Source organism: Felis catus, chromosome B3 (assembly GCF_018350175.1).
Source record: "Felis catus isolate Fca126 chromosome B3, F.catus_Fca126_mat1.0, whole genome shotgun sequence".
Taxonomy (NCBI): Eukaryota; Metazoa; Chordata; class Mammalia; order Carnivora; family Felidae; genus Felis; species Felis catus.
The window spans coordinates 3,726,494-3,746,600 of NC_058373.1; the positions used below are offsets into that span (position 1 = coordinate 3,726,494).

At 52.7% G+C, this 20,107-nt stretch overlaps 1 protein-coding gene and 1 long non-coding RNA gene across 8 annotated transcripts in view; one reads left to right on the top strand and one right to left on the bottom strand.

The window, feature by feature from the left end:
• BNC1 (basonuclin 1) overlaps positions 1-13,909 on the top strand; it is a 177,989-nt gene extending 164,080 nt beyond the window's left edge. For all 6 annotated transcript variants that reach the window (XM_045058731.1, XM_045058732.1, XM_045058730.1 and 3 more), the window contains 4 exons: positions 504-603; positions 1,871-2,106; positions 4,458-6,286; positions 11,787-13,909. In XM_045058731.1, the coding sequence (XP_044914666.1) occupies positions 504-603; positions 1,871-2,106; positions 4,458-6,286; positions 11,787-12,471 (2,850 nt within the window). In that variant the 3' untranslated portion in view covers positions 12,472-13,909. The remainder of the gene's footprint in view (positions 1-503; positions 604-1,870; positions 2,107-4,457; positions 6,287-11,786) is intronic.
• LOC109500468 overlaps positions 7,140-20,107 on the bottom strand; it is a 33,612-nt gene continuing 20,644 nt past the window's right edge. Inside the window, exons 1-4 of one of the 2 annotated variants that reach the window (XR_006598795.1) lie at positions 17,533-20,083; positions 15,872-16,093; positions 14,051-14,117; positions 7,140-7,854 (exon numbers count right to left, since the gene is read on the bottom strand). This is a non-coding gene — a long non-coding RNA (uncharacterized LOC109500468). Of the gene's footprint in view, positions 7,855-14,050; positions 14,118-15,871; positions 16,094-17,532; positions 20,084-20,107 lie in introns of those variants that run through there. The other variant, XR_002158022.3, reaches the window with a different exon arrangement.

Consider the following 20,107-nt stretch of genomic DNA (forward strand, 5'->3'; position numbering starts at 1 on the left):
ATCAGGGAGTCGTCCTCAGTGTGGTTGGCCACGTCGTGTCCACCATCCGGGTGGACTTTTAGCCTCTACCACACGTTGGGGGGTAACCACGTCCGCATTTGGATGATTCTCCATTCAGATCACACTCTTTCAGATCATCCAGGGCGGCCCCTGGGTCACCGTCCGGGCGACCGCTTTGGTCAACATAGAGACTGGCAAAAATGGGACTGTTCGCCCCTCCCGTGCTCTTCGTAACAAGCAAGGTGTCCCCTCCCAGCCCGCGCTCTCCTCTTACGGAACTGGTTCCCGGCCCATTGTCGCATGCAGAGCAGCTGGTGACGTGTCCCCCGCCTCCCGGGCCGCTGCTCGTCTTCCCGGGGCACCGCGTACCCGCCTGGGTCTGGGACACGGCGGACGCACGCTGCTCGGCGAATGTCGCCGAATGGAGGACCGGCCGCGTGGCGTTGGGCAAAGCCCCGCGCGCGTCACTCACGCTCCCCGTGGGCCTGTGTTCTCTCCCGCAGGCTATCGGCTGCACTCTCGACTGTAGCTGCCAGAGTTTCAAGCCGGGGAAGATCAGCCACCGCCAGTGTGAGCAGTGCAGACACGGATGGGTGGCCCACGGTAACTACGTGTCCTCTTCCCGTGGCCTGGCGTGCCCCCTCGGAGTAACCTAGAGTGGTTTGGGAACGGCTAGCGTCAAACTCCTTCCCGGACGGCGAACCCTTGTGTGTGGCCCCGATCTCTGGCTAACAGGCCGGGAGCTTTGCGTACGATCCCTTTGAACCTGAACGACCCTGCGCGAGGGGCGTGCCGGGTCATTCTGCAGCGACGGCAGCTCATGCAACGGCCTCCGGGGTTGCCAGATACCACCCAGAATGCTCAGTTAAATGTGAATTTCAGAGACACAACAACTTACGCTTAACTGTGTCCCCGTGAATATTTTTGGTATAAACGTATCCCACTCAGTCACTGTTTGTGTGAAATCCACGTCCGTGTGTAACTGGGCGTCCTGTATTTCAGTTTGCCAAGCCCCAGAGCCCCACACCAGCCCTGTGCAGCTGGTGAGTACTTGCAACGTGACTGGTGTGGCTGAAGGACTCCATTTCCAGTTTGATTGAACTTAATGAATGAAATAGTTGAATAAGGTAAAAATAATTCAGTAAAGTCAAGCACGTAATAAATTTAAGCAGCCGTGCGTGCCTGATGACCGTCACATTGGACGGCATAGATTTCGGTGGCTTAAATCGGCAGAGCCCGATGACTTGGACGACAAGGCAGAGCCTGATGACAGACGAGGGCACGAACCCAGATCCGTCAGATCTTCACCGGCAGACCCTGTTCTTCCTGATTTTTCTATCTTGTGATTATGCACCTGCTGCATTTGTCTTCACTCCTTGTCCTTGCATCTGTCCTACGTGGGGCTATTTCTTACTCCTTAGGGATGCCACAGGGAAGAAAAAAGAATCTCAAGCCGGGCCGTTTTATTTTAGAAGTTCTTGTGAATAATTTAGAGCCTGATAGCTCTTAAGGTGGTTAATCAAAGGCGCCTACGTGGCCCAGTCGGTTAAGTGTCCAGCTCTTAATTTCGGCTCAGGTCATTATCTCATAGTTCGTGAGTTTGAGCCCCACGTCGGGCTCCATGCTAACAGCACAGAGCCTGCTTGGGATTCTCTCCCTCCCTCTTTCTCTCTGCCCCTCCCCTGCTCACGCACTCTCTCTCTCCCTCAAAATAACTTAAAAAAAAAGATTGTTACCATTTGCATATTACTGTTTTTTTCTGTTGGAACACATACCTGAGAGCTCACACTAGCCTACCACCTTCTCCGTGTTTCTCTTAGAAGTAGGATCTTTACGAATGGACTTTCTTTTCTTCAATTTGATTTTTCAGCTCTAAGCAAGCTGAGGATCCCTCCCGTGTATCCCACGAGCCAGGTGGAGATTGTCCAGTCCAATGTGGTGTTTGACATCAGCAGCCTCATGCTGTACGGGACCCAGGCCATCCCTGTTCGCCTGAAAATCCTACTGGACCGGCTCTTCAGTGTGTTGAAGCAAGATGAGGTTCTCCAGATTCTCCATGCCCTGGACTGGACCCTTCAGGATTATATCCGTGGATATGTGCTACAGGTATGGTGAGCGTGGCCATGGTTCTCCTGGAACGTCGTCTCGAATCCACGTTCCAGTAAATGATGGAACCTGTAGTGCTCCAGTCATTGGTGGGCATCATCCCCTTAAATATTTTTCCTGGGGTGCCTGGGTGGCTCAGTTGGTTAAGCATCTGACATCTGACTCTTGGTTTCAGCTCAGGTCACGATCTCATGGTTTCGGGAGTTCGAGCCCATGCTGGGCTCTGCACTGACAGCGTGGAGTCTGCTCGGGATTCTCTGTTCTCTTCCTCTGTCTCTGCCCCTCCCCTGCTCATGCCGTCTCTGTCTCTCCCAAAATAAAAAATAATAATAATAAACTTAAAAAAATCTTTTTAGGGGCGCCTGGGTGGCGCAGTCGGTTCAGCGTCCGACTTCAGCCAGGTCACGATCTCGCGGTCCGTGGGTTCGAGCCCCGCGTCAGGCTCTGGGCTGATGGCTCGGAGCCTGGAGCCTGTTTCCGATTCTGTGTCTCCCTCTCTCTCTGCCCCTCCGCCGTTCATGCTCTCTCTCTCTCTGTCCCAAAAATAAATAAACGTTGAAAAAATAAAAAAAAAATCTTTTTAAAAATTTTTTCTAATGGCTTAAGCCCCCACCTCGTGTTCTGGGGAAAACTCAGTGCTTTCCCCCAGATACCCGTGAAACTTCCGGACGTGGGAGCAATTACATGTTCTCTGACTCAGATTCCACCGAGCCGGCCCTCCTGCGATGAAGCGTTTGCCCCACGTTACTGTCCCCAAGCCACCTACTGACACAAGGCCCTGCCTATGCCAGATTTTACTGAGGGTGTGGAGGGGGGAGAACGGGAGTTCCAGAACCACACGGCGGACAGTTACGGCTTCATGCTGCCCCACTTCTGGTCTTCCTTCCCGGGCTCCACCCTCCTGGGATGTGTCTGCCTTCCGGCTCCCGCTCGGTCTCTCGCTCCTGGACTCCCTTCCGGCCCCCGCACGTGTTCTCATCTCTCGGCTGTGCCGTGCCCTCCTCCCCTTCTTCCTTTCTGTTATTTTGCAGAGCAGTCTTACCTCCTCCTCGACCAGGTCGTGGAGGTAGGCCTCACGTGTCATATCTGCAAGCAAAGGGCATCCTTCCTGGTACAAATGGTAGCATTTCTCTGACATCTGACACAGCTGCAGCTTTTTTCTTGCTTTCACATCCACACTAGGAAATGTCACAATTTCCCTGAAACGGACATTCGCTTCAGTCTCCTCCAGGTAGGCCGTGTCATTAACACGAACACTTACAACCATTTATCGACCTGGACCTTCTTCCGGTAAAATCTCACAAGGCAAGTCAATTATCCCCATTTTCCAGCTGAAAAGCCAGAGGCTCCAAGTGCCTCTGAATCGTGGCCAAAGTCACTCAGGTCATACGTGGCCAACCCAGGATTTGAACCCGTTTCTTTCTAACCCCGACGCCCACAATATTCCTCTGAAGGCATATTTGCTCACCTTGGATGCAGGACCCCCAGCAGGCTCAAAGCAACCTTTTATGTAGAGTAGCATTATGATCTTACATTATGACATAGATCAATATTTAATGATCCTAATAATCTTGCTTTCTAGTGTTAGGATTAAAAATATGGAATCAATTACCTTGAACCTCTAGTACATCAAAAATTTATGATGTTACATCCCTCATCATCTTCAGAACTCTTACATGCATTGTGAAAGATCTCAGTAGGCCATCAAATACATGTTCTGTGATAAAATATTTATTGTAGTTTTGGGAAAAGTTAGGCCTTGCTAGAGTTTGAAAGATCTCCAACACTCCAGTGTAATTAAATCTCTGCTTTGCAAACACGGCCAGTGGATCAATACAGGTTCATTTGCTTTCTGATGTGAGTTGCTTGGGAAGATTATTAAACTCGCAGCAAAATAAATACTTGAGCTGTGCTAGGCCTGATTGCTGTGTCTATACTTTTTAGATAAAGAAGTTACTATTGTTCAAATGATACATATTTTAATTTGGGGGGGGGGGGGGAATTATTATGCCTAATGCCAGACAACCAATTGGTTTGATGTAAGATGGAAAATAATCACTTAATTTCCCTTAGGCTTGAGTAATATAATTTTATTTCTCTCTTCTGGACCACCGCTTATAATTGGTGCAGGTTATTTTCTGCACAGAGTCTCTGGCCTAGGAGAGTAGTGTGAGTGGGGGGGGGGGCGGACTCCGCGAGCCCCGTGCTCGTCCGGGGGGGCGTTTCGTTTTCGTTTTCCAGTATGCGCCAGGGCGCCCTGCGGTGCTCGTGGGGGCCCTGACCGCGTGACTCCTTCTAGAGAAGAAGGCGAGGAGCAGTAAAATTGATTGCGCTTTTTAATTCCGGCTTAGGATGCGTCGGGAAAGGTGCTGGATCACTGGAGCATCATGACCAGCGAGGAGGAGGTGGCCACCTTGCAGCAGTTCCTTCGTTTTGGGGAGACCAAGTCCATCGTGGAGCTCATGGCAATTCAGGAGAAAGAAGAGCGGTCCGTCATCATCCCGCCGTCCACGGCGAACGTGGACATCAGGGCCTTCATCGAGAGCTGCAGCCACAGGGGTGCCGGCCTCCCCGCTCCTGTGGACAAGGGGAACCCCAGCAGCCTGCACCCCTTTGAGAACCTCATCAACAACATGACCTTCATGCTGCCTTTCCAGTTCTTCAACCCTGTGCCTCCCACACTCGTAGGGTCCCTGCCCGAGCAGTACGTGCTGGAGCAGGGTCAGGACCAAAGTCAGGACCCCAAGCAGGACATCCACGGACCCTTCCCCGGCAGTGGCTTTGTGACCTCCAGCTCCACACCATTTCAGGTGGAAAGAGAGCAGTGTCTAAACTGCCCGGATCCGGTGACGAAAAAGGAAGACAACGCTCATCTGAGTGACTCCAGCCCGTACAACATCGTCACGAAGCTCGAAAGGACACAGCTGTCCCCCGAGGCCAAAGCGAAGCCCGAGAGGACCAGCCTGGGCGCGAAGAAGGGCCGGGTGTTCTGCACGGCCTGTGAGAAGACCTTCTACGACAAGGGCACGCTCAAGATCCACTACAACGCCGTCCACCTGAAGATCAAGCACAAGTGCACCATCGAGGGCTGTAACATGGTCTTCAGCTCCCTCAGGAGCCGGAACCGCCACAGCGCCAACCCCAACCCCCGGCTGCACATGCCCATGAACAGGAACAACAGGGACAAAGACCTGCGCAGCAGCTTGAACCTGGCCGCCTCGGACGGCTGTGAACGCCCGGCCTTCACGGTGAGCTCTGCCGACCACAGGCCCCTGGCCGGCTTCGGTGCGGGGGAGGCTTCCGGGGGCCAGCCGGCCTTCCCCAGCCTTGGGCAAAACGGGGTGCTTTTCCCCAACCTAAAGACGGTCCAGCCGGTCCTGCCTTTCTACCGCAGCCCGGCCACTCCGGCCGAGCTGGCGAACACGCCCTGGGTGCTGCCTTCTCTGCCTCTCCTGTCCTCTTCCATCCCGGAACAGCTGGTGTCGAACGAGGGGCCGCTTGACGCCCTTCCCAAGAAGAAATCCCGGAAATCCAGTATGCCCATCAAAATCGAGAAGGAGACCGTGGGAATCGCCAACGAGAAGAGGCAGGCGCTCAGCTCGGATGAAGACGTGCCCCCGCGGGTGGCCCACGGGGACGAGCCGGAGGCCTGCAGTCCTCAGTCGGACAGAGCCCCCGGGGACCAGGACACGCAGTCAGGAGGAGAGACGGGCTGCCGCGGAGACTCGGGGCTGAAGGCCGGCGGAGCCATCAGCAGAAGCCCCGAGCAGGCCCCGCAGCGCGCGGAGAGCGAGGCTAAGCAGGAGCCCGCGGTGCCGAGGGGGCCGGACGACGGCGGCCGTGAGCTTCACCTCACACCCGGGACGGAGCCCTGCGTGCCCTTTCCGGACTACATCAGACTGCAGCAGCACCTGCTGGCCGGCGGGCTCTTGGGCGCTCTGTCCAGCAGAGGGATGGCTTTTCCCTGTTTCGAAGAGTCTAAAGAGCCAGACGTCGCGGGTCAGCGTGCACTCAGCCGGCAGAAGGAAGAAAACCGCTTCCGGTGCGACGTCTGCAAGAAGACCTTTAAGAACGCCTGCGGCGTGAAAATGCACCACAAGAACATGCACGCCAGGGAAACCCACGTGTGCACAGTGGAAGGTTGTAACGCCACCTTCCCCTCGCGCAGGAGCAGAGACAGGTAAGACACCCGTCGGTAATCGTGTCTCCCAGGGCACTGATTCTTAAACTCTACAATGTGTCTGAGTCACCTAGACACACATACTTCTGAGCCCTGCCCGTTGAATTTCTGCTTCAGCAGGTCAGGAGACGGTGGGGGGGGGGGGGGGGGAGGCCCGAGAGTTTGCATTTCTGAGTTCCCAGGGGATTACCGCTCCTGCTGTTCCAGGGACCACGGTTTGAGAAACACTGTTCTACGGATCCGCATTCCCGAATTCTCAGTTCCAGATCTAAACACCCTTGGCCACAAAACCTGATCTGAAAAGACATGAGCCTGTTGCTAATCTTATTTTTTTTTTAATCTCCCTACGCGTGGATTTTCTTATGCTATGTTCCATGCAGAAATACTAATGGATTCATTATGGGGACATGAACAAAATATTACAGTGTATGCAATGATTCTGCCTTTCTAAAGTCTAAGCAACTCTGAATTCAGAAACACATCTGGCCCAAAGGGTTGGGGGTAAGGAATCGTGAGCTGGTCTCACACGAGGCAGTGGTGGGGAGGGACGTTACAATCCTCAGTGTAACTTCCCCCAAACTTGTCTGCTTTTCATTTTATGATATGAAACCCACCGGATGAAATATTTTCTTTTATGTCTATTTAACCAGCTATGTTCAAAAAAAAGAATAGCTGCTTGATTGAAGGTTTTTAAATTATTTTTTTCAGTTTATTTATTTTGAGAGAGGGAGGGCACGCAGCGGTGGGGAAGGGGCAGACAGAGAGGGAGAGAGAGAACCCCAAGCGACACGGGGCTCGATCGAAGTCGTGAACCGTGAGATCATGACCTGAGCCGAAATCAAGAGTCTGACGCTTCACCGACTGAGCCACCAGGCACCCTGAAGATTTTTTTAATCATTAAGATATCAAAGAACAAAGACACTTAGCAGGTTCCTTCGGGGTTTGTGATGTTGGTTGAAAAGCGAGAGTCACTGGGTACTGGGTGTTGTGAGGCACAACACAGCGTCAACCTGTTTGCAGAGCGCCCAGGTACAGAGCGCCTCTCATCACTCCGGGACACAGCACGGGCATTGCTGCCTTGTGTGTGCTTTTCTTCGGGAACTTGAGTCCCATAACCACCCCTCGGGCCACCTTCCTCCCCAGCCTGTGAAGGGAAGCTTGTGCGTAACCAGGAGGTGACCCCAGGAGGCTTTAAGGAAAAGACTAGCTCTCTGGTGAAATGCCATATGATAAATGCTAGAGGGTTCGCAGAATATTAACCGTGTTGCATTTGCTCAGACAAGCCTGACTTGAAGCAATTCAGCATCCCCGCTAGCTACCTTTGTCCAAAGCGTAACACCTGATTTCCTGAAGAGGGGGAAGGTACAGGTACTGCCCACACGTTCCTGGAGCGGGCTCATAAGAACATACTCGCCTGGAGCGAGGGGAAGAGAGCGCGGGTGGTAGGAGTTAAAATTCCTGTTTTCTCTCACTGGCGTGTTGAACCAAACCACCAGGATCCCCTGACTGGAGAACGTGCCCTTTTCCTTCATCCTCCGACAGGAGGCTTTGTTCATGACAAGGCTGTTCTGTTGAAGAAGAGATAGCTCTATCAGGCAGATTATCCTTGATATTTATGACAGCGTTCTGGCCCACAGCGCCCACCAAATTAGAAGGCCCCCTCCCCCACCACGGGAACGCATCTTGAATTCTAAATTTCAACTCCTGATTTTAGTGGTCTAGAACTAGGAAGTCATTTTGCCTAGAATCTGATTAAAATGGCACATTTTCTCTTACTTTTTTAATGTTTGTTTATTTATTTTGAGAGAGAGTGAGAGAGCGAGTGGAGGGGAGGGTCAGACAGAGAGGGAGAGAGAGAGAGAGAGAGAGAGAGAGAGGGAGGGAGAGGGAGAGAGACCCAAGCGGGCTCCACACTGTCAGTGCAGAGACTGATGCGGGCTCGATCTCACACACCGTGGGATCATGACCCGAGCCAAAATCAAGAGCTGGACGTTTAAATGACTGAGCCACTCGGGAGCCCCCGAAGTGGCACCATTTTATTTTTTTTTTTTTTTAATTTTTTTTTTTTAACGTTTATTTATTTTTGAGACAGAGAGAGACACAGCATGAACGGGGGAGGGGCAGAGAGAGAGGGAGACACAGAATCGGAAGCAGACTCCAGGCTCTGAGCCATCAGGCCAGAGCCCGACGCGGGGCTTGAACTCGCGGACCTCAAGATCGTGACCTGAGCTGAAGTCGGACGCTTAACCGACTGAGCCACCCAGGCGCCCCACCATTTTAAAAGGAGCTTTGTGGGCAGGCCTGGGGCCACCCCCCTCTTCTGGGGGTCAGAGATGAGAACTCTGTTGTCAGGATGATTTTCTTCCCTTCTCAGAGCCACTGCCAGCAGCAGTCACTAGGGTCCCTCAGGAAGGGACTGTAATAGCACCCTAGATGCTTCTTTAGCCAAGTGTGTGTGTGTGTGTGTGTGTGTGTGTGTGTGTGTGTGTGTGTGTGTATATTCAAGAACCTTCTGTCAGGTGCTGTGGACACAGTCACTGCTCACAAAGGCCCGCGGAGGAGACAGACCAGGCAATTTCAGCTGAATGTGGTGCCCGCTATCATGTGAGAGATACAGGCTGCTGTGGGCACATAGTGGAGGTACCTACTGGCCTCTGAGAAGTTAGGGAGAGCTTCCTGGAAGAAGGGGCATGACTAAAGCAGCAGCTCTCAGTCGGTTTGGTCTCAGAACTCCTTCACAAATTCTTAAAACCTGAGGGCCCTCAAGAGCCCTCGGTTGGGTGGTCTAGTTGGGTTTATAAGTATCAGTGTTTACTGCATTAGAGATTAAAACTGAAAAAAAAAATCAGTATTTCATCCCTTAAAGTAATACACATTGCATTTAATGAAAAATAAGCCCGTTTTCCAAAACAAAAGCTCAATGAGAAGACTGGTTTTGTTTTTACGTTTCTGCAAATCTCTGTAACGTCTGGCTTAGCAGAAAATAGCTGCCTTTTTACATCAGCTTCTGCGTCCAACCTGTTCCAAGACCGCATGTCACGTAGCCGCCGGAAAACCACAGTACGCTCGGGAAGGGACGACAGTGAAAAAGACAAATCATGTCATCACAGATCGTGTCTTCGTGTCCTTATGAAATGAGTTTTGACTTCAGGGTACCCCTGAAAGGGTCTCACGACCACTAGGGGTGCCCAGACCACACTTTGAGAACCACTAGTCTACGGAGGCAGAAACCGGGGAGGACGAGGGAGGAGGATAGGGATGGAAGTGTCAGGGAAGACCCGCACGCACGCGTGCACGCACGCGTGCACGCACACAGCCAGCAGGCACAGCATTAGCAATCCTGGAAGCAGGAAGCTGGCACACGGGCCAGTGGGTTTTGCGTTTGTGGTAGTGACTGGTTTAAGGGCACATGGCACCCCAGGAAGGCTTAACGAGCAGGTTGGAGGATCCCACACGTTCACTCTCGGTGTTCCTGGGGTGCTCAGGCTGACAGCTTGGCCTCGTCACGGCAGGGACCTTCCCGTGCAAAGTTCCAGCGAGCGTGTCTGTCTGACTTTTTTTCTAACCACTCTCGCGTCCCGGGACCTACGTGTCAATCTAATGTCTGGTTTTCTGCCGACGCATACCTGCCCCTTCAGCCCGGCACGCTGACATAATCACAGGGCAGCAGTGCAGTTGGCAAGGCGATCCAAGACTGCAGTGCTGAGGACGTCCAGAAAAAGAACGTGCGAGGGATACGAGGGAGGAGTCGAAGAGCGGATTTTACACTTTCCTTGAAATGGGATGCAATTTCCACCCATTTCCCCACCACCCCCACCACCACGTCTTTGGAGGTTTCGAAGAGAAAATTCCGTTCCTAGCTATTTGCGGAGGGGACCGTGCGTTTTTCCCAGCGAGGGCCTGGCACACGTTCTCGTCTGTCCTGGTGGGGGAGGCTCTTTTCCACTTGGAACCATTTTCCTGTCACCTGTAAGATTGTACCCCTTGCAGTCAGGGCTGTTTCTGCCAGCCAGAAGTTAGCAGGGGATCTCTGAGCGAGGCCACCATTGATTGACAAGTTATGTCTAAATGGTATCGTGTGAGTAAGCATGTGTCATAATGGATACTCATTGTCTGCCCTTCAGGAATAATCATTGGGTAGAAGGCTGGTAGTGTGTTCAATGCTGTACTTGCAAAACTCCTGTCTGGTTTATAGTGAAACGTTGCAAATATGAACCGAACTTAGCGTTCTCTCCCTCCCTCCCTCCCTCCCTCTGTCTCTCTCTCTCTCTCTCTCTCTCTCTCTCACTGTCTAGAACACACAATTTCTAGCCAATCAGGTTTGCTCACCTGTGTGAGCACTTGACAGATGTGTTAATGCCATAGACCATGATGCAAGCCACCCAGAAAATTGGAAATTTTCTAGTGGGCACGTTAAGAAAGTATGAGAAGCTCAGGTGACGTGAGCCTTAACAATGTGTTTTGTTTCATTCGGTCTATCCGAAATCTTGTCATTTCTGTGTACGTCGCAGCCACGTTTCAGGGCCTCCGTGGTCACGAATGAGCAAGCTATCGTACCGGACAGTACAGCTCTAGAAGATATTTCTTGGTTTCTTTGAAATAAAGCCCTCCACGTGGGGTGCCTGGTGGTTCAGTCGGTTAAGCCTCTGACTTCGGCTCAGGTCATGATCTCGCGGTCCGTGAGTTCAAGCCCCACGTCGGGCTCTGTGCTGACAGCTCAGAGCCTGGAGCCTGCTTCGGATTCTGTGTCTCCCTCTCTCTGCCCTTCCCCTGCTTGTGCTCTGTCTCTCTCTGTCTCCCAAAAATAAATAAACACTAAAAAAAAAAAAAAAAAGTTGCTCAAGGGGCACTTGGGTGGCTCAGTCAGTTAAGCAACCAACTCCCGGTTTCAGCTCAGGTCACGATCTTAAGGTTTGTGAGTTCAAGCCCCACGTCGGGCTCTGTGCTGACAGATCAGAGCCTGGAGCCTGCTTCGGATTCTGTGTGTGTGTGTGTGTGTGTCTGTGTATGTGTGTGTGTCTCTCTCTCTCTGCCCCTCTCCTGCTTGTGCTCTGTCTCTCTCTGTCTCTCAAAAATAAATAAACCTTAAAAACAATTTTTTTAAATAAAGTGCTCCACTTAATTCCTTATTGGGACCAGTTTTCTCTGGGGTCCCCTGGTTGCAGGGTCCCAGGTGACTTGACCTGATCAAAGTAGTCTAGGCATTCTCTCTAGATGAGGTCCAGGAAGGTCCGTGTCCATCACGAAGTTAAGAAGTTAAGAAGGACTGCGTATTCCCAGACTCCAGACTATCCGTTTTCCTCCTCAATGCTAACTTCTGATGGGTGGTGGACAGCCTTGGGCCAGCATCCACTAGACCTGCATTTCACCCCTCTCCCCTTATCATCGCTTCTTCCGTGCCGCGAGCGTTTTGCGGTATCCAGCTCATGTCTCCACTTGGAATGTTGACTGTTTCTTACAACAGCCCGACCTATTGCTAACCATATGTTCCCTCTTGTAGACACAGTTCAAACCTAAGTCTCCACCAAAAAGTGTTGAGCCAAGAGGCACTGGAGAGCACCGAAGACCATTTCCATGCAGCCTACCTTCTGAAAGATGTGGCCAAGGAGACCTATCGGGATGTGGCTTTCACCCAGCAGGCCCCCCAGACATCTGTCATCTTCAAGGGAACGAGTCGGATGAGCAGTCTGGTTTACCCCATAACCCAAGTCCACAGTGCCGGCCTGGAGAACTACAGCTCTGGTCCGCCGAGCGAGGGCACCATCTTGGATTTGAGTACTACCTCGAGCATGAAGTCTGAGAACAGCAGCCATTCCTCTTGGGACTCAGACGGGGCGAGCGAGGAAGGCACCGTGCTCATGGAGGACAGTGATGAGGACTGTAACGGGCCGAGCCTTGTCCCCGGGGAAGATGAGTACCCCATCTGTGTCCTGATGGAGAAGGCCGACCAGAGCCTTGCCAGCCTGCCTTCTGGGCTGCCCATAACTTGTCACCTCTGCCAAAAGACGTACAGTAACAAAGGGACCTTCAGGGCTCACTACAAAACTGTGCATCTCCGCCAGCTCCACAAATGCAAAGTTCCGGGCTGCAACACCATGTTCTCATCTGTCCGCAGCCGGAACAGACACAGCCAGAATCCCAACCTGCACAAGAGCCTGGCCGCCTCCCCGGGTCACCTGCAGTAACAAGAGGGCGGAGCAGGTGTGCGAGGACACGTGTGCGGATCAGAATTCAGGAATAAGGTAGTCCAAAGAAACGTCTCTGGTTTTGTTTAACACCACTTGGGGCAAGCCAGGCAAAAAGGCTTTGAGTTGACTTCACCGTCTTGCGGCAGCAGGATGCGCAAAAAACCAGCCTCGGAGGAAGTCAGCACTGGGGCCGCGCTAAGGCCCTGTTCTCTGTCGTGGCCCAAGAGGCTTTTCCCTGACCTGGCAAAAACTGGCAGAGACACCGTTTTCCCCACGTTTGTTTACACGTTCCCTGGGAGGGCTCCAGGTCTGCAGGTTGACAACAGGGGCCCAGGACCTGGGGGCAGCCTGATGTCAGCCTTGCACGAGTGTTAAGGGTCAGCTGAGTGTCCCGGGGAAGCAGACTGCCGCCACGGGTGAGGAGCCAGTCCCAAAGTGCGCATTTTTCAGTTCCTGCTTTAATGAGTCTGCCATCCAGACTCAAGATTGGGGAAAATGACTTTTTGAGACTATGCCTCCGTTTGGAGTGGAGAATTGCTTTTTTTTTTTTTTTTTCTTTTTCCCCTCCCCCTTCAGGGGTCTCACGGACCTCCAGTTCTTAGAGGAAGCAGATGGGTTTCAACACAGAGGAATGTGGATGTCGTTCCCAAGGATGTCCGTTCTTGCTGTGTCGTGTGCGTTCAGGAAGCTCGGGGGCAGGGGGTGGATTTCATGCACTTAAACATCGCGGTCTTCAATTTAATTTAAAGTAATTTTGATAATATTTAACTTGTGTTTGTTACGTGAGTAGTCGGGGTGAGTGCAGACGCGTCACGGTGTGACCCCTGGGTCCCTGCTCCAGGGCAGAAGGAGTATGTCGGCCTGAACTTCAAAGCCGCTGCCCGTGGTCTTGCGGTGAACCTCGGAGTCTGGTCCCTTCTGGTCCTCCGTGGAAGGAGTGCAGGCGTGACTGTGGCAGGACCCGTTGTAAATACTCGGCCAGAGCGCTTAGAGAATACGGTTCTGATGGTTGTGGTGCATTTTTGGTATCACTGGGTCCCTCGGTCCTCACCCTTTTATAAACGTGTAAGGTTAGGATGAACTTTCCGATTTACCCGGTAGGAGAAGAATAGGGCGTTAACTGCCATACTGTACGTCTTAATATTTAACTTATTCTGAAATGTGTTCCCCACCCTTGTACACATGTGCTGTTGTAGAAAGGAAGCTTAATCAGTTCCTATGAAAAGAGACCATCTCTTGAAATTTGACATTCACGGTACTCGGCAAGCCCGTGGCAGGGAAAGAAATTGACTTCGTATTAAGACTTCAGGTTATGGGGCGCCTGGGTGGCGCAGTCGGCTAAGCGTCCGACTTCAGCCAGGTCACGATCTCGCACTCCGTGAGTTCGAGCCCCGCGTCAGGCTCTGGGCTGATGGCTCGGAGCCTGGAGCCTGTTTCCGATTCTGTGTCTCCCTCTCTCTCTGCCCCTCCCCCGTTCATGCTCTGTCTCTCTCTGTCCCAAAAATAAATAAACGTTGGGGAAAAAAAATTAAAAAAAAAAAAAAAAGGCTTCAGGTTAACCGTCTTTTAAGCTTACCGTTGATTTAAGTAATGAGAAACATCCTCAGAGAGAAGCAAGGGTTACAAGAGAGAGATTATTCCTCCTGCACAAGGGTGAAAAAAAAAAAAAAGCCAACAACCTGTTACGGATTGTTTCAACATTTTTAAAAAATAAATATGACAACACTTGGTCTCTGCGTAAAGTGAAACGTATCTTTCCACCGTTTTGTTACCCAGCTGTTTATTATTCCAGTTTCCCCAAAGTGGAACCAATTTGTATACAAATGAGTTTTCTATGATTTAATAAAAATATATGCCACATGTTTTTGTTTAAAAAGGCAAACAGTTGTAAGGCTGGTTTTGTCATATGGACGCCGTGTTGTACACGTGCTGCGGTCATTCGCACACACACAGGCACACACACAAGGAATTTTACAGAACCGAAAACCCAGGGCAGGCGGGCAGACAGGTGCTAGCGTCAGTAACTACGGCCACATCCAAACAGGAGTTGCAGGTATTAATGAGTTCCAAAGAAAGAGCAGTGGTTACTTCCCGGGGAAGAGGGGCTGGGTGTCAGTTTATTATTTCTTTAATGTTTATTTTTGAGAGAGAGAGCATGAGCAGGAGAGGGGCAGAGAGACAGGGAGAGAGGATCCGAAGCGGGCTCCATGCTGACAGCAGAGATCCCGATGTGGGGCTCGAACTCACAAACTGCAAAATCACGACCTGAGCCGAAGTAGGACACTCAACTGACTGAGCCACCCAGGCGCCCAGGTATCAATTTATTATTAAGGAAAATACAAAAATGGGGCACTTGGGTGGCTCAGTCGGTTGAGCGTCCGACTTCAGCTCAGGTCGTGATGTCACAGTTCACGAGTTCGGGCCCCGTGTCGGGCTCTGTGCTGACAGCTCGGAGCCTGGAGCCTGTTTCGGATTCTGTGTCTCCTTCTCTCTCTGACCCTCCCCCATTCATGCTCTGTCTCTCTCTGTCCCAAAAATAAATAAACTTAAAAAAAATTTAAAAAATAATAATAATAACTCTTAACAGCCAGGGCTCAAAGTAGAATGAATTTCAGCTTCTTTCTTTCTTAAACGTGCAGGGTTGTTGTGTTTTTTTTGAGTCAGGTTTTTGTAATTAATCTTTTCACCTCCTCACCTCTTTTATCTGCCCCTCCAGTAGATAAAAGCATGCTTCCCTCTCCATTCTGACCCCCCAGTCGGGGGAGGGCTCCACGTCCCTGCTTCAGGGGGATCAAGAGGAGGGAGCCACCGGCGGGTGTGTGTCCCAGCTGAGAACCCTCCGGTAGCAGCTAGTATAAAATCCAGAGACTCTCGGGGCGCCTGGGTGGCGCAGTCGGTTAAGCGTCCGACTTCAGCCAGGTCACGATATCGTGGTCCGTGAGTTCAAGCCCCGCGTCAGGCTCTGGGCTGATGGCTCAGAGCCTGGAGCCTGTTTCCGATTCTGTGTCTCCCTCTCTCTCTGCCCCTGCCCCATTCGTGCTCTGTCTCTCTCTGTCCCAAAAATAAATAAACGTTAAAAAAAAAAAAAAATCCAGAGACTCTCTCGAGGCCAGCAGGGTCCTGAAACGTCTTCCCACGCCTGCGACTCCTCCATCCTTCCCGCTCACCTTGCGTTACAACCTCTGTGGGCTTTGTCTTCCCTCGTGGTCGCCCTTCTGAACCTCCGCTTTGCAGGATGCCACCCCACGACTCATCGTGGCTACGGTAGCCGACCTCACTTCCTGCCCTCAGAGAACTGGTGGGAACCCCTGGGGCTCACCCCCCACCACCACCGCCCCCCCACCCCCAACCCCTGGTCAGCTTGTCTGCCTTCTCCCCTGTCCTCACATGGTCTCACCTGGCCAGACTCTGCTGCCACATTCAGCCCCACGTGGCCTTGCCGAGGCTTCTGAGTTCCCCGAGCGCAGCCTTTCTGATTTCCTCCACTGGCGCCCAAAGCAGATACCGAAAGGACTAAATGTGCGAGGGTGTTATGAAGAGAGACCGTACTGTCGGAGAGGAAACGGGAGGGAGCCGGGGAGGCTGGGGGAGCCAGCAGACAGCATGCAGATCTGACCTCCTAGTGAAGGAGAGAAGGAGGGAAGGTTGAGTGAGAGAATCCGAGACTGCCGTGTGGTCTGGGGAAGGTTGGGGCAAGGCCCCTGGGGGCGGTCTCTAACCCAGGTCAGCCAGCAGAGCAGTCGCCCCTCTCCCAGGAGTGGGTTCCCTGGGAGTCGTATCCCTGCTACCCTCAGTCTGGCTGCGAGCAGCCCGTGGGAAGTGTGGCCTCCGTGCAAATGTGGCCATGGGTTCAGAGCACAGTACCTGGAGCCCTTGGCCAAGTCCTGTGTTTATCTGAAGCCCCTGGGTCCTGTTCAAGGTGGATTCAAGCCTGCATTTTTCTCCGAACTTAAGAGTGGAGTCCACGTTCGTTTGGAAGGCCGATGCCCTCACTCAGCCCTCCGGCTGTCTCAACGATGGGGCCCCCTCACCTCTTCCCTTGCCCATCCATTATCAAATATCCTTTCTAGTGCTTCCGTCCCACTAGCCGAGAACTCTTGCAAATCTCTCTCATCTTGGGGCACGTGGATGACTCAGGAGGTTGAGCGCCCGACTTCTGCTCAGGTCATGCTCTCCCGAGTAGTGAGTTCGAGCCCCGCCTCGGGCTCTGTGCCGGCAGCGTGGAGCCTCCTTTGGATCTTCTGTCCCCCTCTCTCTGCACCGCCCCTGCTTACGCTGTCTCAAAAATGAACATTTTTTTAATGTTTATATATTTTTGAGAGAGAGACAGAGCATGAGTGGGGGAGGAGCAGAGAGAGAGGGAGACAAAGAATCCGCAGCGGGCTCCAGGCTCCGAGCTGTCAGCACAGAGCCCGTCGCGGGGCTCGAACCCATGAACCGTGAGATCACGACCTGAGCCGAAGTCGGACGCTTAACCGACTGAGCCGCCCCGACGCCCCCAAAATAAACATTTTTTAAAAATCTCTCTCATCTTAACAATTGAAAGAAAGAAAACACAGCTTTCTAGAGCCCTGACCCCTTCCGGTGGCCCTTCCTCCTCCCTTGGCTTTGTACAGCCGAGGTGCTTACAATAGATCTGCCTCTCCCCTAATCACTGCATTTCTTTCTTACCCTGACGATGGCCCCGCCCTCACCAAGCTTCCAGTGACCCCCAGATGGCCGCATCCAAAGGACACCTTTGGTTCCGTGGTGTACCCTCGTCCCCCCCTGGCCTTTTCTGTCCTCACACTCATGCTCTCTGGGATGTCTCGTTCATCCCTATGACTACCAACTGCTATCTGTCGGCTGACGCCTCTGAGTCTACACCTCCGGAGTTGCCCTCGTGACTAGCAGATGCCCGCTGGGTGTCGCAGAATAATCCACAGCACCCCCATCCAGCTCAGCTGGGGCTCAACCCAATTTGTCGCCCTCCACACCACCGATCATCTTCCCCCTTGCGTTTCCTCGGGGTGAGGGAGCGGTGGCCGACCCACACCAAAACCCCAGGGACACCCCCACCTGTGGTCAAGAACGTGGCTCTTCAAGTCTGACTGTCCTCGGCTGTTCCACACGCCAGCCGGGCGACTTGGGCCACCTCACAGCTTCTCTGGGTCTCCGTGTTCTGGTCCATATGATGAGGACAGAAAGAGTCTCTACTTCAGCGGATCCTCATGAGGCTCAAGGGCGTGGAGCACGTGAGCGCTGCCTCGTAAGGGCTCCGCGAACCTCGCCGCAACCATCCTGTTCGTCACCCTCGTCCTCATCGCTGTTAGCCTCATGACGACTCCAGACTTGCCCTTCTTCTCACGCCCGGCGGCGGCCATCCGTCACCAAATTCCAACAAACCTGCCTGCCGGAAAATGCCCTCCGATCCTTCCCCTTCCTCGTGCCGGTCGGTCAGTATCCGTTCGACAGGGCGGCCCTCTGCTTCCTCCTCCTCCTTTCCCGAGACCTTCAGGAGCCTCCTGCGGCTGCTGCTTTCTCCAGCCCACCTTCCCACAGCAGCCCCAGGGAGCTCTCCCAACAGCACAGAGCGGACTGTCCCTCCTCCTCCAGGTGCTTCCTGCTGCCCTCGTGAGGGTGGGGTCCCCCCAGGCCGGCCCCGGCCAGGCTGACCCCCGCGGTCGCCCCACAGACCCCGGCCTGTCGGCCCCCAAAGCCCTGCCTGTGTCGCTTTGTCTCCAGGAACCACCCTGCCAGTCTCTGACCCCAAACCCTCTGTCCTCCCCTGAGACTCAGCTCGGGTGCCCTCTCGTCCAGGAAGCCCCTCGTGACCTCCCCCTCCTTCCCTCCCAGGGCGGAGTAAAGCCAGCCCTCTGGGCCCCCCTGTGTTGTCCGGGTTTGCTCACGGATTTGCCTTGCGCCACCCGCACCCCTCACCGAGGGGCCTCCAGCTGTCAGTCAGCAGATGGACCGAGAACCCACCTACTGTGCGTCAGGCACCGCCGAGCACACTCTGCTACATGCCGTGGACACAGGGCTCGCTCTTGTGGACTTTAGAATAAGGAGGACAGATATTAAGTCAACAAATAAATGAAAACTTATGCAAGCTTAGTTCCCAGAAGAGAGGTCTCTCTGTCCAGTGTCTCCGGCTAGGCCCGAGGGCACAGGGGTGTGACCTCCCCGTGACCTCACCTCCTCAAGGCTGGGACTCCGGGTCTCCCTTCCCAGGCGTGTGGCTACATAAATGTAACTCAGCTGTCAGCTGCGGGCACATCCCGAAACCGCCAGCCTCGTGGGGTCATCCTTCTGTTTACGTTCAAATTAAATAACATGAGCCTTCCCTCCTCCCCGCCCCCGCCTTTCAGAAGACTGACCTCAGCAATCACTTTCCCCATCAGCCTTTGAACGTAAGAAAAGCAGACACGAGCCTCCCGGGTCCTGAGAGCAGACTTTCAAATCAACACGACTTCAGCAGACAGATGAACGAACACTGGCTGTTTGGCCCTAATCACGGGGATCGGATATTACTGACTCCGGCGACCAAGCTCTCGAGCCCCATTTACTGCCTAACCTAGCAGAGGGTCAGAGACCAGGGAGGGGCCACACGTATGGCTTTTGGGGCCTAGCTTGGGGTGTTTTTCCTAAGTGGCTAATGGTCCCACACCCAGATTTTGTCTGATTGCTCAAAATCGCCCTCGATTAGGAAAACTGATACATCACTGCTTGTTTTTCTTTTTTTCCTTTTTTTATTGAGATGAAATTTGCACAGCATAAAGTTTATTTCAAGTGTGGAATTCAGGGGTGCCTGAGCGGCTCAGTCAGTTGAGTGTCCAGCCTCAGCTCGGGTTGGCATCACATGGTTCGAAAGTTCGAGCCCCACATCGGGCTTTGTGCGAATAGCACAGAGCCTGCTTCGGATTCTCTGTCTCCCCCTCTCTGTGCCCCTCCCCTGCTAGTGTTCTCTGTCTCTCTCTCTCAAGAACACAAATAAACATTAAAAAAAATTAAAAATAAAATAATAAAGTGTACAATTCAGAGGCATTTAATACGCTCACTATGCCGTCCACCTCTGTCCAGTCCAGAACATTCCGACCACCCCAAAATAAAACCCTGTACCCAGTAACAGTCACTCCCCGCCAGTCTGCTAACTAATCTACCTTCTGCCTCTACGGATCTGCATGGACATGTCATATAAATGGAATCGCACGCGACGTGGTCCTTTGTATCTGGCTTCTTTCACTTGGCATGACGTTCTCAAGTTTCATCCATGTTGTTACATACATCGCTTCTTCTTATGGCCAAAGAAGAATCCATGATGTGGAGTTACCACATCCGTTTTAGTTTGTCTTCCTACCCATCAGTCGATGCACATGTGGGTTGTCCCCACCTTGGGGTTGTCACAAATGATGCTGCTGCGGACACGGGCATACGAGTTTCTGTTTGGACGCATGTTTTCTGTTCACGTGGGTCTGTGTCTAAGGCTGGAAGTGTTGGGTCTTACGGTAAGTGTGTTTGACACCAGCCTGTTTTCTAAGGTCACTGATTCTTTTTTTTTTATTTTAGAGAGAGGGGAGAGGGGCAAAGGGAGAGAGAGAGAGAATCCCAAACAGGCTTCATGCTCATCACGGAGCCCAAAGTGGGGCTCAGTCCC